This window comes from Dipteris shenzhenensis, chromosome 11 (assembly GCF_047967505.1).
Source record: "Dipteris shenzhenensis isolate YYH24624 ecotype China chromosome 11, Dip_SZ_1.0, whole genome shotgun sequence".
NCBI lineage: Eukaryota > Viridiplantae > Streptophyta > Polypodiopsida > Gleicheniales > Dipteridaceae > Dipteris > Dipteris shenzhenensis.
Genome location: NC_141606.1, coordinates 47,058,297 through 47,076,207, shown reverse-complemented (window position 1 = coordinate 47,076,207; position 17,911 = coordinate 47,058,297). Strand labels below are relative to the sequence as shown.

The 17,911-nt window shown below is 44.4% G+C and overlaps 1 protein-coding gene across 1 annotated transcript in view; it reads left to right on the top strand.

Annotated features, from left to right (window-relative positions):
- LOC147897091 (uncharacterized) overlaps nucleotides 1-16,886 on the top strand; it is a 38,261-nt gene extending 21,375 nt beyond the window's left edge. The window contains exon 4 of the mRNA XM_087381787.1: nucleotides 16,406-16,886. Within this exon, the coding sequence (XP_087237913.1) occupies nucleotides 16,406-16,410 (5 nt within the window). The 3' untranslated portion in view covers nucleotides 16,411-16,886. The remainder of the gene's footprint in view (nucleotides 1-16,405) is intronic.
- The last annotated feature ends 1,025 nt before the right edge of the window (nucleotides 16,887-17,911 follow it).

The window sequence follows — 17,911 nt, the reverse complement described above, 5'->3', positions numbered from 1 at the left end:
TGAGGATGGTGACCGTTGTTCCACGAATTGATCCTTGAACACAAAGTACTTGAGTGGCCAGGGAAGGTTCGGGGTTGCTGGCAAGGCTCAGGTGGATGGTATTCGCCATTCGAACAGCTTTGCCTTTCTTGTCTTGTGCTGAGGTAGCATCTTCTTTTGGGGAAGTGCTAGGTTCCATATTAGAATTTTGCTTTGGTCGCTTGGGACAATCGAACCATCTATGGTCGCCTGTACAGATGGTACAAAGTCCTTTTGAGCTGGAGTTATTCTTCTTGTCAGTGGCCGCACCTTTATGTTGGGGCTGTCGATAATGACTTTGTGAAGAAGAAGAAACACGATCCTTGGGGGAGTGCTTCTGTTGGAATCCAGCAAATGATTTCTGAGGCTTCTGGGGATCTTGAGACTGTCGCTGACCTTGATTACCGAAGTTTTTGCGAAACTTGGTATTATCTTGAGGGCGAGCACCTTTGGCCATAGGAGAGTTCTGTGTGCGATTACTGCTTCCCTGTGTTTAGGAAATTTGTAATGCGCTCTGCGTAAGCAATAGCGCCATCTGTGGTGGTGATATTGGCTTTAAGAACATCAATGCGTAACGAGGGTTGTAGGCCTGAGATGAAAGCATGAAGGCGATCATCCTCAGTTAAACCATCAATCTCTAGCACCAATGTGGTGAACTGAGAGATATAAGAAGACAGGGAACCCGTTTGCTCCAACTGTCGAAGTTTTGATCGTGCTTGGAAGTCCGCATTGGCAGGTACAAACTGCTTACGGAGCACATGTTCAAAACGTTCCCAAGTTAACACACTTTTTCCGTCCTTTAAGCGTCTTTGCCACCATAGAAATGCTGTATCCTTCAGGAGGGAGGCTGCCAAGGCGATCTTTTTGCGTTCCTTGAGGTCAACAGTGTCAAAATACATGCGCATTTTGGCGAGCCATTGGTCAACAGTTCGGCGATTACGTTGACCAATGTAGGCTTCCGGAAGTTTGACGTCAAGTCGTTTTGTTTTGGAAGCTTGAAGTAATCGGTAGAGAGTACGCAGTTCAGTATTTTCTACCTCGGGGGGGAAAGAGTCCGCATCGTCGTCGGGTTGCGTTACGTCGTCCTCTGTATGTGCTGGACTTCGAGAATCTTGGAGTTGTTGAACTTTTTGAACCAGGTCGGAGATGCTGTCCTGAGGCTGAGATATTTGAAGTTGCAATAGAGATTCACTTTGGGTGTTGCCTTCAGGGGTCTTTTTGGGACTTGATTCTTTAATCTCGAGAGAGGCTTCACGCGAGCGGTGCGACATGTCGGAAATCCCTGTGAGAGAGGCGCGAACTTGCGCTCTAGTTTGTACCATCCCTGAAAGAGGATTCGGGCTGCTCCCTGAGGTTGCTCATATTGGAGGGGGCAGGCGAGGCAGGATGGAACCACCCGTGGAAATCTGGTAAGGGAGGTCCTGTCGGAGGTAACACTGGAGATTCTGAAAAAGGTGTTACTGCTCGTGATAAGACAGGGGTAGGTAGCAGAGTCCACGGATCTGAAAAAGGATAAGGAGCTGCTGTCGGAAGAGGAGGATATCTAGGAGAGGGAGTGCCTTCAGGATGTAAATACTGACTTGGAGAAGGTACACCCTGTAGAGGAGGATATCGGGGAGCTGAAGGAGGTGGAGAGTACCCTGGGGATGCCGAAGGTGAAGGGTAAAACTCTCTCCAAAAATGAACAGCAAACTCCTGAGGAATATCGTGTTCCGGATATCTTCGTGTCTCGTGGAACACAACCTGTACTGTGCTGAGGAAATAATGTAACTGAGTGCCTCACGCAGAAGGTAGAGGATGTGATCCAAGTCACTCGGAGGGCACGTGACACAGAAGACCCAAGATGCAAAGGCTCCAAAATGGGCTGGCTGTGCAATTTGAACACGATATTGTGTAGTAGCAGGTGCCTGAGGTGTCCTTGAATGGCCGGGTGAATTACCAGGGGTTTCCATGCTTTAATGTGGATTCTTTCATTTGCTGTACTTTGTTAAAAAGAATCCTGAAAAAAGCAGATTGGAAAGACTCCACCTGGCAATACTTTAATCTGCCAAGTGATTGCGTAGAAGAAGGCTGCAAATCGTTGTCCGGAGGTCCATGTTGCAGTGTTTTGCGAGGAGTGCTCGAGGTTGGGCTGTCAACGGGCTGTCTTCATTGCGAGAAAAGGGCAACTGGTGCTGAATTGGCAGGGTATAAATGGCGAAACAAGGAGAGGCAGCAGACTGTCAGGAAATCTGGTATGCAGGACTGCAAATAAGGAGTGGTCTGTCAGCGAAAAGGGCGAGGCAAGGCTGGCAGGAAACAGGGACTGGTAGCGCAAATGTCGAAACAGGGCTGGGCAGCGTAGGCTGAAGGAATGTACTGTACTGTCCGTACGGTGTGTACGGGCCAGGCTTGTACGGCCTGTACGGCAGGCTGTACGGCTTGTACGGACTGCCTGCACCAAAATCGTACGGACTGTCTGCGCGAAAAGTACGGCTGAATGGCGCTGTGTACGGCTGGCTGCGAAAGGGGCGCAGGACGAGATGACGCAGGAGGGTACGGCCGTACGGCTGACGTAGTCTTTGCGCAGGCTGGCTGTCCAGGATTCGTACGTTGCAGTTTTCTTGTTTTGGCTGAATGTTGCGACGATTCGTTGGGCTGCCTAAAGGGTTATTTGCCCCAAATTAATTTGGGGGTTGAGTTAATCCTAGGGTAGTTAGGGTAAACCTAGGGGTAGGGGATGGGTTTAATTTTTGTCCCTTTTTTACCCCTCTAGGTACCCTTTTGTAGGTACTTGGGCCCAGGAGGTGTACCTATTCGAAGGGGTGTGACCCTTGGAATAGGTGCACCTGTTCATGAGGGGATATGTCCCTATTGTTAAAAGGGGTGCGACCCTGCATGAATAGGTATGTCCCTTTGCCCACGATGGGATATGTCCCATGAGTGAGGAGTCGAGACTCGTCACCAAAAGGTGTGTCCCATGGTGGAAAAGGCGCGTCCCTTGGTTTTGGGACAGCCCAAGCACCTTAAAGGACACGATTTTGGTCGTGTCCATTCACATCAACTTGTGATGTGAGGGAGATGGAGAGGCCAGGATGACTTTAGGCGTTTAAAAATTTTACGCTCATCCTCTCCATCTCTTCCATGCACTATGTGCACGGATGTCCTTCTAGTGGCAAAAAATGTATCAGATCAGCGCTAGAAGGTGGGGGGCATTTCCTACAGGCAGGAGCGAATTTTGCTCTGATACCACTGTAAGAAATCCTAGATTTACTATATTTGGAAATGTGCTAAGGAACAGAAAAGAGACTGAGATAGCAGAGAACAAGGAATAACTGTATTGCTTGAATATCAGGGTGGATGTGATTGTCATCCATACAATTTGGCCTCTCTTATATAGAGAGTGAAGAGTCACACATGAAAAGGTGTAAACTCCAAAGGGTATGTGCATGAAGAGGTGTGTACCCCTTGTGAAGGGTGTGAGCCTTGATGAGAGGGTACATTACAATAGGAATGTCTCTTCATTAGAATGTCTCTTGTGAAGGGTTGTGCCTCATTAGGAAGTGTCCCGTCGAAAGGTCATAACCTTCCACAAGTGTCCATTCATTAAACCATCCATAAGTCTAGAAAGAGAAAGGAATACGTCACAGATCGTGACATTGTGAGCCCCCAAATGAGGAGTGCATCAGGGACAATGGAATCAGGTTTGGGGCTGCCACATGGACAGCAAACAGGCTGCCATGTGGGTAGCACAAGGAGAGAGATTCCTGGCACAGGAAAGCCGCCATGGAGGGCAGATCTGGCAGAGTCGTTTCCAGAGGCTGTTCACAGATGGAAGGGCACAGCAGGAAAGAGGCGGTGACATCAGTGCTGACGTCAGCCAGGGTACAGACATCTGCACCAGGTTGCAAGGGGCTGGGAGGAGGTCCGGTCAGGTACAAAACAATAGCAGGATGGAGGCACCATGATTTGGGTCTGTTTTTGGGGCTCGGTTTTGGGCAGATGTGCGTAGGGCCAGTGGCAGCCTGCCACATGGCCAGGCAGGGCCTGCCAATCCTCAAGGAATGTGCCCCACCAGGGGGTTTTATAGGGAAAGTTGGGTATGGATGAACTGCTGCGAATTTCTGATGTACAGCTCCATTTCGGATCAGCTGTAGTGAATATGGTCGCCTAGCTCCATGGATGCAACAAGCATCCCTTAACCAAGAGTAGATCATAAAGAGTTGTATGGACCCAATGCTACAGATATTCAAGGAGTTAACTAATGAGATTAAGACCAATAATCAGAGGATTGACCAAAGGATGTAGAACATGTCTGCCACTTTTAATAAAAGGTTGGACCACTTCAAGAGAAGCCAAATTTATGATGGGAAGGAACCTGTGGATCCCCAAATTGATGGAGACTCAGGTTCAGATGATGATGATGAAGTACCAAATTTAGGGGAGTTTAGAATATGCAGGAAAGTTAGAGTAGTGAAGTACCTTATGTTTTAGGAACAAGGTAGGAGAGGAAGATCATGGGCTGGATCTTCAACAGGGACTTGTGAGGGGCTGCACAAGGACAGGAGGAAGTCAATCCTTTTTAGAATTCAGCTGAGTATTGAACTCTTGCTGTATATTCTATTTCAGTAATGAAGTACAAGTCATGAATGTCTTGCCAAGTACAACTAGAGCCCTTATATAGGTATGGCCCAGGGTAGTACAAAGCAGTATTGCTTATGGGATTACCTCCTAGGATGCCACGTGGCAACTTATGGTATCCCCTAAAAAAAGAAGAAAACACTTACAAGCCAATAAAGGCCTCTCTACTAACTTTTAGCCTAAGTAAAAAGTAACCCTCTGTTGCAATCCTCCCTCCTCAAATAGAAATTTGTCCTCAAATTTGAAAAGGTTGTAACCTGGACATACGTTGTAAACCTGAACAGCTCAATTCTGGTCATATCAACTGAACAATGAAGTTTCTCAGTCAAATACCTCCCTATAGGCATGCTGATCTGTAAATGGATCATATAATATTCCCAAGAAATCAAGCAATTGGGTGGAAGAGCTATGCTGTCCAATATAACAGATCTGATCATATAATCCAGTGTGAGACATGATGATCTGAGAAAGGATAGTGGATGCTGGCTGCATCATGTCCATATATGCTATATAGCAAGAGAGAATCAAATCTGCTCATAAAGACTCAATTTTGGCCATAGAATTCAGCTAAGCAATTGAGGGTACTGCTCCACAATTGTAGATGTCTGCCAAGAAGACTCCTCATCAGGTAGACCTCTCCATTTGATAAGATATTCCATGTAGGACTTTTTCCTCAACACATGATCTCTAAATCCAAGGGTCTTCTCAGGTATATACTCAATTTGGCCCTCTTCATCCATAGGAGGTAGCTCTTCCATAACTTGCTCCTTAGGCCCCAAATACTTCTTGAGCAGTGATACATGGAATACTTTGTGTATTCTAGAGAATGGTGGGAGCTCCAACTCATAAGCCACTTCCCCAACTTTCCTCAAAACCTTGTAAGGTCCATAATACCTATGAGCAAGTTTAACATTGGTATTACCTTTCAAAGAAGCATGCTTAGACTTATGTAATCTGAGAAATACATAATTCCCTTCTTCAAAATGAAGATCTCTCCTATGCTCGTCAGCATAATCCTTCATCCTTGCTTGGGCCCTTACCATATTATCTTTACATTGCTGTAATAGAGTAGTCATGTGAGCCAAATCATCCTTGGCTTGCTGGCTTGTCAATGCTTGATCAATAATGGTTGATGGAACATGAACTTTACAGCCAAACATGGCTTCAAAAGGGCTCATACCAATTGAAGTATGCTTGGTGGTATTATAACAAAATTCAGCTAGATGCAACGATTGATCCCATGATGCTTGGGTCTCAAAGCAAAAATGCCTTAGATACTCTTCCAACCAGCGGTTAACCCTCTCTGTTTGCCCATCAGTTTGAGGGTGATCTGCTGTACTTGGGGTAAGAAGTGTTCCCATGGAACTGAAAAGCTCTTGCCAAAAATGCCCCATCAACTTAGCATCACGAGCACTCACAATCTCCTGAGGAAGTCCATGTAATTTAAACACATTCTCCATGAATTGCTTAGCCACCTTGGAAGCTGTAAATTGGGTCTCAGTAGGAATGAAGTGGGCAGCTTTAGTAAGTCTATCAACAACCACAAAGAGACTGTTCCAACCCTTAGAGGTCATTGGTAGACCTGTAATAAAGTCCATGCTGATATGTGTCCATTTACCTTGAGGTATAGGTAGAGGTTGTAGTAGACCAGCTGGCCTCAAATTCAACTCCCTGTTTTGTTGACAGGGCTTACAGCTTTGAACATAAGCAAGAACATCCTTCCAAAGCCCCTTCCAGTAAAAACTCTGTTTTACCTTATCATACGTCTTGTTGAGGCCTATATGCCAAGCCATAGGAGATGAGTGAAATTACTGCAAGATTAGCAGCTTATAGGAGGAATTTTCAGTAAGAAATATTCTATCATTATACCACCAGAGCTCATTGTGCAACTTGAAATTGGGATATTGCTGACAGTCAGGATTTTGCAAGTCTTGGAACATAGCAGCTGCTTGAGGATCATTGAGATACTCTTCTTGAATGCCATGGATTCAATCTTTGTAAACCTCAGTAATAGATGATAAAGTAAAAGCCCATATCCTGGAAAGAGAATCTGCCACAATATTTTCTTTGCCCATCTTGTAATCTATGTCAAAAGTCATAGTTTTGCACAATGGATAGCCATCTCCTTTGCTTGGGTGATAGAGAAGACTGAGATAGAAAATATCTGAGAGTCTTATGATCAGTCTTGACCTTGAAATGGCTGCCATAAATGTAGTGGTGCCACTTTCTGATTGCATGAAGTATTGCCAACATCTCTTGGTCATAAATGTGGAAACTTGACTCTTTGTCATCCGATTTCCGACTTTCAAAGGCAATAACTCCATGACTCTGCTTTAGGACAGGTCCAATGCCCCTTCCACTAGCATCAGCCTCAATTATAAAAGGTTGAGAGAAATCAGGACATACCAAGATAGGCGCTGAAGTTAATGCCTCCTTTAATGCTTCAAAGCTCTTATTGGCACTGTCAAACCATTGGAAAGCATTCTTTTTTAGAAGATCAGTGAGAGGAGCTGCCAATTTGGCAAAATGCCTTATAAACCTTCTATAAAATGATGCTAGACCAAGGAACCCTCTCAGCTGGGTGATATTCTGAGGTATAGGCCAATCCTTTACATACTTTACCTTGCTGGGATTCACCTTAATGCCACTACTGCTGACAATATGGCCCAAATATTCCACTTCTTCAGCCATGAAAGTGCATTTACTTGATTTGGCATACAACTGGTGTGTCCTCAATACTTCCAATACTTGCTGGACATGCAATAAATGCTCTTCTTTCGTTTTGCTGTAGATCGGTATATCATCAAAGAATACCAACACAAATTTATAGAGGAAAGGCTGCAATACCTTGTTCATTAGGGCTTGGAAAGTTGTAGGTGCATTGGTTAGGCCAAATTGATAAAGCCCACGTTCTGTCCTGAAGGCAGTTTTATGTTCATCTCCCTCCGTCATCCTTATTTGATGATAGCATGACCTTAAGTCAATCTTTGTGAAGTACTTTGCCCCTCTAAGCTCATCCAATAGATCATCAATTCTAGGGATAGGAAACCTATTCTTAACTGTCATTTTGTTGAAATCCTTGTAATCAATACACATTCTAAATGAGCCATCCTTTTTCTTAACCAATAACACAGGAGAGGCAAAGGGTGACTGACTGTGTGTAATAAATTCCTTGTCAAGGAGTTCCTTTATTTGCCTTGCCACCTCTTCCCTTTCAGCTCTAGAAAGTCTGTATGGAGCTTTGTTGATTGGCTTAGATCCTGGCTCCAACACAATTGCATGATCCACATCTCTCATGGGAGGGAGATGGTTGGGAAGATCAGCAAATACATTAGAGTATTGCTGTAATAGGGACTGCATGTCTTTATCCTCCACCAACAACCCATGACCCTCTTGAGACTTGGTCAACTGAATAGCATAGACACCACAAACACTTTTGAGGTCTCTGGCCATTCTTCTTGCAGAAATTAAGGACAATTTAGGAGATTGGTGACCCATCAGAGTGATGTGCTTACCTTCATGCTTAAACTTCATATATAGTCTGTCAAGGTCCATAGAGAATTCTCCCAAGGTTCTCAACCAACCACAACCAAGGACAATGTCAATAGGTCCCATTTCCAAGACAAATAGATCTCCCTGAAAAGTATAGTATTGAGAAAGTTGCACTTGAGCAGCCTGACAATATTGCTTACTGTGGGAATGCTGACCATTAGCCACCTCAACTTTGATCCCATGATCCAAAGTGGATGGGCATAACTTCACTGTTTGAAGTGTCTTTGCATTAATGAAGTTATGAGTGCTCCCACTGTCAGCCAAAATGTGGACTGGTCTGTTATTGATTGTTCCTTTTAACCTAAGGGTTTGAGAGTCCTTGCAGCCCATAAAAACATCAGGAGATATGCTGTATACAACTGATTGTGTATCCCAATACACTTATCATCATTCACAGCATCATTTCCATCAGAATTTCGGATCTCATCCTCATATCCTTCAACAACTTCAATGTTCCATTGTCTAGATCTATTTGAGCACCTTGGCAAACTATCACCCATAAGTGGTATCAAACATGGATAACCCACTTGGATCAAAGGGAAAGGTGGTCCCCTTTTTGGAACTATGATCCTCATCATCATCAAGGCCTTCATTCACACAGTCTTGATATTCATGAAATTCAGATTCTGCTGCAGAAGTATTAGGAGATAAATCCTCATCAATCTCTAGAATCAAGCTAAACTTTGCTCCTGTTTTTGCTTTGCACACATTCCTATGTTCAGGGGTCCACTTCTCACCACAAAGGTAGCACAAATTCTTCTTCTTCCTGTCATCAATAATTGCTTGAGATAACTGCTTAACCAACTTGTTTCTTTTATCACTCAGATCATCCTTTGGAGTGGGATTAAAGGATGCCTTTACATCTGTAGCCTTGTAAGCCTTAGGTTGTTCCATGCCACTGCCATACACTGTGGGGAACCTAGAAATATAAGAAGTTGTAGCAGGTGCAAGAAGTTTGCTTTCATCATTGGAAACCCCTTTGACCATAAGTTTAATTCCAAAGTGACCAATATCCAAAGTCTTCTCCTTACCATTGTATTTGGGTTCATAAAGCTCTGCCAACTGCATGGCCTCTTTAAGAGAATTGGGCTTTTGAGCTGCAAAATCTGAAGCAATACTAGGGTGCAGACCATGGATGAACTTGAGCATTCTAACTCTTTCATCAATACCATGAACAAATAAAGCCAATTTCCAAAACTGTTTGATATAAATTTTCACTGATCCTTGCTGAGTAAGATCATACCACTTACAAATATATTGATCCCTAGTAAAAGGAGATATAAAAGTTTTAAGCATTTCAGCCTTGAATTCATCCCAAGCATTAAAAGTTAACCCTTCTTGCTGTAGATGCCTCCACCAAGAGTGGGCATAATCTTCCAGATGAAGAACAGTAAATCTGATTTTACCTTGATCACCCTTTGGATATAGAAGGAAGTAGTCATCCATCTTGTTGAGCCATTCCTCCAATTCCTCAGGAGAGGTAGAATCACCTTTGAATTTAGGAAGTATAATCTTGTCTTTCATATCAGGTACGAAACAATAGCAGGATGGAGGCACCATGATTTGGGTCTATTTTTGGGGCTCAGTTTTGGGCAGACGTGTGCAGGGCTAGTGGCAGCCTGCCACATGGCCAGGCAGGGCCAGCCAATCCTCAAGAAATGTGCCCCACCAGGGGGTTTAATAGGAAAAGTTGGCTAGGGGCTTGCACACACATCTATGGCTGTGAAGCACACAAAAACTAAGAAGTGATTCTGTAGTGAAACACTTCGCGTGTAATTCCTGGGCTCAATATTTCAGTTTTTCGTTGCGGGATACCCTCTAGTGGGACTTCATTTCTAACAGTCAGCATATCTTCAAGAGTCTGATCGAACCTCTCACTCTGTTACTAAATATTTGTCTGTAAGCCGTACAGGCTTAACAACTTTTCCACAGACAAGTGGGCAAGCTGAGTTTCTGAAATATTCTCTTGTAGTCTTGAACCATGAAAATTTCTTGAGTCGACCCACGACCAGTTTGCATGATGCTCTCAGAGGTTTGTGGTAGTACCACAAAATTTATGGAAATACTCTGCCATTTCTTTTCAAGTATCTCCAAAGGATGCAACAAATCTCCACATCTGCTTCAAACCATAAAGGGCTTTTCTAAGCCGGCATACCTTATTTTCAGAATTAACAACCTCAAAGCCAGGAGGTTGTGTGACATAGACTTCGTCCTGCAGATCCCCATGAAGAAAAGCGGTCTTGATGTCAAGTTGGTGCACTTGCCAATGATGATGGGCTGCAATGGCAATGACACATCGAATGGTAGTAATCCTGGATGTGGGAGCAAATGTCTCCTCAAAGTCAATGCCTTGTTGTTGGGCATACCCTTTTGCAACAAGACGGGCTTTGTATCGATCTATGCTGCCATCAGATTTCCTTTTTAATTTGTAGACCCACCGCGTTCCAATGGCATGCTTGCCAGGTGGGAGATCTACTATTTCCCATGTGTCATTTTTGGCAATAGATTGTAACTCAGCTTTCATTGCATCCATCCACTCTTTGCTGTCAAAAGCATCTTTATGGCACAAAGGCTCTTCATTGCAAGCTGTAGCAAGGAGTGCAAACTCAAGAAAGTGACCATGCTGTCTATTCCCTGATCTTGTCCGAGCAGCAAAAGGCTGATCTTGTTTGCTGTCCCTCAATGTATCAAGAAGCCATCTGGGAACTTGCCTTTGCTGTCTATTGACAGCTCTTTCTTCAATGACTGCATCATGAGTAATGGGATCATTTTGTGCCGGAAAAGAAACCTCCAAATCAGCATGAGGTTGTGGCTGGTTATTGCTTAGTGGAGGGCCTGCAGGAGGCTCATGTTGCTGCTCAAAATCCTCCTCTGATGATGGCAGAGGTAACTAAGATTCAAAGGCATCAAACATGTCAACATCTGGCTTTGCTTTGCAGTCCACAAGAGGAGAAGCTGAATGTTCAGCAAAGATCACATCTCTACCGACAATAATCTTCCCAGTATTTGGTTGATATAACCGATACCCTCTGCTGTCCTGGCTGTAACCAATGAATATGCATTTGATTGCCTTATCATCAAGCTTATGTCTCAGCTGAGATGGTACATGAACATATGCAAGAGACCCAAAAACTTTCATGTGTGAAAGTGAAGGCTTCGTGCCTTTCCATGCTTCATAAGGTGTAATAGTCTTTAATGCCCGTGTAGGTGATCTATTCAGCACATAGTTGGCACACATTACTGCATCAAGCCAAAATTTATTGGGCAAAGACTTGGCCTTAAGCATGCATCTGGCCATCTCCATTGTGGACCTGTTTTTCCTTTCAGAAACAGGATTCTGCTTAGGAGTGTAAGGAGTAGTGCATGAGTGAATGCCCCGTGAGGATAGAAATGCATCAAACTCCTTTGACATATACTCACCCCCCCTATCTGTGTTGAGGGTGACAAGCTTGTTTCCTGATTCATTCTCAACCATATGCAGCCATCTCTGAAAGCATAAGAAAACTTCAGATTTGGCCTTTAAAGGATATACCCAGCAATACCTTGTGAAATCATCAATGAGAGTCATGAAATACTTGTATCCTCCAATGGCATTTGTCCTCATTGGGCCACAGACATCACTGTGTACTCGCTGCAATTCCCTTTGTGAGAGTTTTGGACAATTCCTTTGAAAAGGAAATCGATGCATCTTACCCAAAAGACAACCCTCACACACATGTTTGGAAACCGTGTGAGTCTGAGGTACATCATTTGCCATCTGTTGTGAATGTAGCTTTGCAAGAGCTCTATAATTGAGATGGCCCATTCTCTCATGCCAAAGATGAGTTTCAGCAAGTTGTGAATCTGAAATAGCCAATGCTTCAATAGAAAGTGCAGCTGGATGATGATCAAGGTGATAAAGCCCTTTTTGCAAAGTGCCAGTGAGAACTATGGCATTGTCATCACGAAGATCATATACTAGGCATCTGTAGCCATCAAAAATTACTCTGAAACCTGAAGTAGCAATTGCTGAAATTGAAATCAAGTTGACTTCAATGCCAGGCACAAAAAGAACATTTGTCAGAGTGACAGGATGGCTGGAAATGGATGTGAGCTGCACATCTCCAACTCCTTTTACAGCATATGAAGCATTATTAGCACATGTAACAGTCCCCCCTCGAGGTGCATCAGCTAGAGAATGAAACAACTGTCTGCAAGATGTGACATGCTTGGAAGCACTACTATCAAAGTACCAGGACTGAGCATCATTAGCAGTAAAGAGTGCATCAGCTTTGGAGGGATCAAATGAGCAATGGACAGTCCATGCCCAATCATCCTGAAGAGCATGTGCATGTGAAGCATCTGCTGGCTCATGGGATTCAATGGCATGTGAGGCATTAACTGTCAATCCTGCTTTCTTCTTCTCCGAAGCAATGCGCTTTCTGCATTCTGAAATGTCATGTCCAGGCTTGCGACAATAGTTGCATCTTTTCTTCTTTCCCTTATCTGCTGTATTTTTAGATGTATGGGAGGAATTGCAGCTGCTATGCGTAGAGGAATTGCAGCTGCTGTGCGCAGATTTTGGCTTGCCCATAGGCTTGGAAGCCTTGCCTCTTCCTGTCTGCTGTGAAGCAAATGCATGATCAGGAATAATAGCTTGTCTGTTAGCTCTACTTTGCTCTTCCTGCAAAAGCAAAGTAACTAGCTGGTCAAAAGAATAGTGGTCTGGATTACCCATGGCCACTAATCGAAGGGTTGTAGCAAACTCTCGATATGTATCTGGCAGTCCATTCAATGTGGTACTGACAAGCTGTGAATTTGGCACCACCTCATCGATGTTGGCAAGCTGTTCCATGAGGTCCTTGACCTTTGTCAAATATGCATCCATTGACTCACCTTCATTCATATTCACTTCTTGTAATTGCCTTCTCAAATATGCAACTCAAGCTTCATTGCGTATTTGATAGAGAGAAGCCAATTTATCCCAAGCATCCTTTGCTGTCCTGCAAGACCGGATGTGTGGAATAATGATTCTCTTGCATGATAAAGCAATGCATGAATGTGCATTTGCATCTCTTGCATCCCATCTTGACTGTTCTTGAGTTGGAAGAGCAGCAGTAGGGGTGCTAGAAGATGAGGCATCAGGAGGAGTACCCCCTGCAGAAGAACCAGCAGTAGAAACCACCACTGTAGCATTGGCTGGCCTAAGATCAGCCCCAGAAACAATATTCCACAAATGCTTTGCAACAAGAATATGTTTCATGAGATAAGACCACATCGGATAGTTGGTGCCATCCAACTTATCATCTTCATGAAGAACTCCAAATAAATCTTGATTGTTCCCAGCCATAGCAACTGTGATACCGTGAAAAAGACCTGAAAACCCAAAAGCCTCAAGGCTATCACTGCAAAAAACAAGCTGGCTGTCCCAAAAATGACAGCAAATATCTGCAAATTTGAGACCCAAATCAAAGGGCAAATGCAGATCTGACCCAAATGTGACTGTGACAGGCAATGTTCACTGCAAAAACAGCAAATTTGGCAAAAGCCCCAAATTTATTGAGGGCAAATAGGCCAAAAAGAGGGCAAATGTAGAAAAGCCCCAAATTTTGAAATTTTGCAAATGTGACCCAAGGTATGATAATCTGACCCAATGTCCTGCAAATCTGACTCAATATCTTGCAAAAAAGACTCAATGTCCATGCAAATGTGACTCAATGCACTGCAATCAAGCTGTACAGACAGCTCAAGTACAACGTACGGCTGTACTGTAAGCTTAAGTACTGTTGTATGGACGTTCGGTGTACCATTGAAGGTACGGAGATCTGCGTAGGACTTGTACTGCAGGTAAGGTACGGGGATCTGCGTAGAACTTGTACTGCAGGTACAGGTTTGTACCGGCAGCACAAGTACGGATCACATGTACGGATCAGGTACCACTGAAGGTACGGCGATGTAGGTACGGACGTGCAGTACGGCGATGCGACGCGCAAGTACGACGACGTGCAACACGGACGTACAGTACGGCGATGTGACGCGCAGGTATGGCGACGTGCAGTACGGCTACAGGCACCAGACCTTCCGTACGATTGTACGGAAGGGAATGCAGTTACACCTTTGGTTTGGGAAGTTGGATGCCTGGATCTTGGACAGGAGCTGAAGAGCCTCGAATAGACTGGAAATGTAACGACCAGCAGTGCAGCAGACTCCCAATGAGCAATGGGAGACTCAGGGGTTGACTTGAGGTGGAAGACAAGAGCAATACCTGCTCTGATACCACTGAAGGTCCGAAACGAAGAGAGAGAGAGAGAGAGTGCAGGTACGAGACGGATAGGTAGTCATGTCAAAAAACTTTGATAACTTGAAAACACACAAGTACAAAGTACTTGTACCTAGACCTAGGACTAAGTGTCCTAGGTGTCACATAGGACTAAGTGTCCTATGTGGCCTAGAAGGCACTAACACTATAAGTGCCTACACTTATGCCTACAAGGCACATACCATGGCCTATAGGGCATCACTAGAACCACCAGAAGATGGCCTACACTTCTTAACTTATGTGCATAAAATAGATGTGCAGACTGACATCAATAGACAATGAACCAGCCAGATAGAGAAACCACCAAAATAAAATAGTTCCGTCCAAAACTATGGACACAATACAAAAGAGATAGATCCAGAGTCCCACCAATGGTGTGGTCCTATGATCTTACCACAAGGTACTTCTCCTATCTGTTGGCTATCTCTAGACTCGAGCCCGCGTGCTCCTTGTGAAGCGTCTGTAGACTTCCTGTCCAGACTTGATCTCTACACCTTGCTGCCCTGGAGGTCAGCCTAGGTGTGCAGCCCTAACTCACCTTGTCTGCAGCTCTTCAGCCTCCTATACACCTCCTGGATGTAGGTCCTATAGGTACTGATCTGCTGCTCCAGTCTGCTGAGGCTCTTCTGCTCCAGATGATATGATGATCTCAGCACCTTGCTGCCCTAGAAGACAGCCAAGGTCCAGCCTCTCCCTAGAGCTAAGTCTGCAGCACCTGTTGCACTCTCTCACCTCCTGTAGATAGGCCCAGAGAGTAGGCTTCCTGCTGATCCTTTCTGCCCTGGAACTGCTGGCTGCTGGATGATGAAATGAGGCAAGTGCCTCTCCTTTTATAGGCCCTAAGGCCTGCTGTAAAAAACCGACCAGCCAGCTTCATACTGGCCGACCAGTCTGCTGCTGGTCCAGCCCTTTAAGGGCTCACAAAACTAGGGCCCTTTGGCCCACACTTCTAGGGCCTTTAGCCCTCCAATCAAGGCAAGGGCCTGGCCCTATATAAAGCATGCCACTGCCCCCTAGCAGCCCTATTTGCTGCTCCACATCTGCGCCTGCACATCCTGCCATAACTTCTCCTCTGCCCGGCCCTTTTCCAGTTCCGTACAGAGCCGTACATCCTGTAGATGTCAGCGCCTTTTATTCCGGGTTCCTTGTGCTGGCTACTGCTTCGCCTTTTGCTGCCGCAGATCCATGCTAGCTCCGGGTACCCTCCATCTCTTTGATTCTTCTTTTGGGGCACATCCTGCCCAAGGTCTCCCTCCCCCACGCTCTCCTCATATGGGGGCTTACAGATGGGGAGGTGACCATTCCAACACTCGGGTATACCATGATGTACAAATATGTGCTTAATGAAAATTGTCATGACGGGGTAGTTTTTGCAACCTCTGTTTCAGCTACAGGGTCTAATTGATTGTACATTGTGGTATGTAAGGAGTTTGTCTGTCCTATCTCTTAGTGAGATTTTCATAGTGTACAAGGTGTTGAATTGCTTTGCTGACCTGAGGCTCGTTTATAGCTCAGGATGTCGTTTCACATTTCCTTTGACTGTTTGATTTTGTACCTTCTATGATCCTTTGGATATATGACTTGCCCACAGTTGCATCTGGACATCTCATTGAGCAGTAATAGGCCATGCTCATTGATCATATAATGCTGAGCATTTGAGTGTTCCTTGTAGCAACAGTCCTCAATTTTCAATTTGGAGTGAGTGGAAACCAATGGTGAAGGCGTTGCCTTTTAGGCTTTATAGTCTATGCTCCAACTTCTGTTCTCTCTTTTACTCTTTTATTCATAGTGGGAAAGTCATGGTATGTCAAGTGTTAGTATTCTGAATGATGATGATGGGCAGCGGGCATGGATTTGCAGAACATTAGTGCGTTGTTCTTGCTGTGTGCCTAAAAAGATTACCCATTGGTTTTGCAGGCTGAGGGCTTCCTCTGAACAGCAGGCACCAGAAGAGGCTGTTAGTATTATGAATGCTTTTATTGGTCCATAGCATAAATGGAAAATTGGTTGGCAGAGTGAGTTTTGTGCGACGGGAAGCATGGCAACTCAAAGCTGCCTGCAGCCATGTCCATGGGTGTGAATCTAAGTACCGCTCTCAAATCTAGGAGGTTTGGAAACTAGCTAGTAGCGACTTTTGCTAAGAGCACTTTCTGTGTGTTCTAAGGTTTCCTGTGGTATATCAATAGGTTATGTTGTGCAAAGGTCAACAAGTTGCCATTGTCTAGCACAACTGCAAAGCAATCTCAATCTGTTGTACAGTACCACCGTGCCATCTAGCTTTAGGTTTGATAACTAAAACTGGAAATGTGGATTTCTTTGCAGTTTTGACGCTCTCTTTTGATAGACCGATTGGTTCCAATTTAATTTATTACAGGAAGTAGAGATCTTTGGATTTGGCATGAGAGAAATCAATCGCTTTTGACAATCAAAATATGCCCAAAATGCGCACTTAGGTGAAATGCTATGTTTTGAGAAGCACGATACCAGAAGACTCACAAAGTTTGCATATAGTCATGCAAGCTCAGTGTTAAATAGTTACCCATCTATGCAATGACAAAGTTTCATAAGGCATGCAAGTTAAGCTCTGTTCGGATGAATATGGCTACATGGTCTTGCGATATCATTTTAGTTACATGTCTAGGCTTCCTGCCAAGGTTTTTTGTGACCCTTTATGGAGACAATGTTGATGTATGCTTTGTGCCTTTAGCTCTATAGCTGCATATGATGGCATAAAATTGGCCACTTCGGGGTTGTGTTACCTTATGGTCAACTATTTCTTTGAAATCCATGATTAACGATTTAAGTCCACATCCATCGAGGGGTCAACGTGGGGGCCCCCTATGGGAATTTTATTCCAATACAATCCACCTTCAAGTTTTACCTAAACAAGACCTAGGGATGAAGACAATCACACAAGGATTGAACGTGTAGGTACCAGTCTCAACATGGGTGAGCCACGCCCATTCAAATTTGATTAGTGTGGTCAACTAGGGCCTAGATTGATGGAACATAGCACTGGTCTATAGGAGAGGGAGTAGTTTAGTTGAACGTTGCATTGGGCAGCTCCATCCAATAGAGTGGGTTGCTCCGAGCAATGGTTGATTTTGCAAGAGGTTGTTGGACAAGGTGTAGCACAGCAAGCATTCATTGTAGATTTTGTAAGATGAGAGCTTTGACAAGAATTTATGCTCGAAAAAATAGCACAAGGAGCTCTACAGAGAAGTTTTTGTCAAGCGATTATCAGTAGGTGGGAATGAGGTTGAGAAATAACTTTGACGGTAGTGTGAGAAAGGCATGGTGAGCTATACACTGAAACATGAGGTAGCAAGCTGAATAGAGGAGACAAGTGGCTTGGAATTAGTTGATGAGGGTAGAGAGTGCCACGCATTGGCAGTTTGTAGTAGCTTAGAGAGCTTGTCTTCC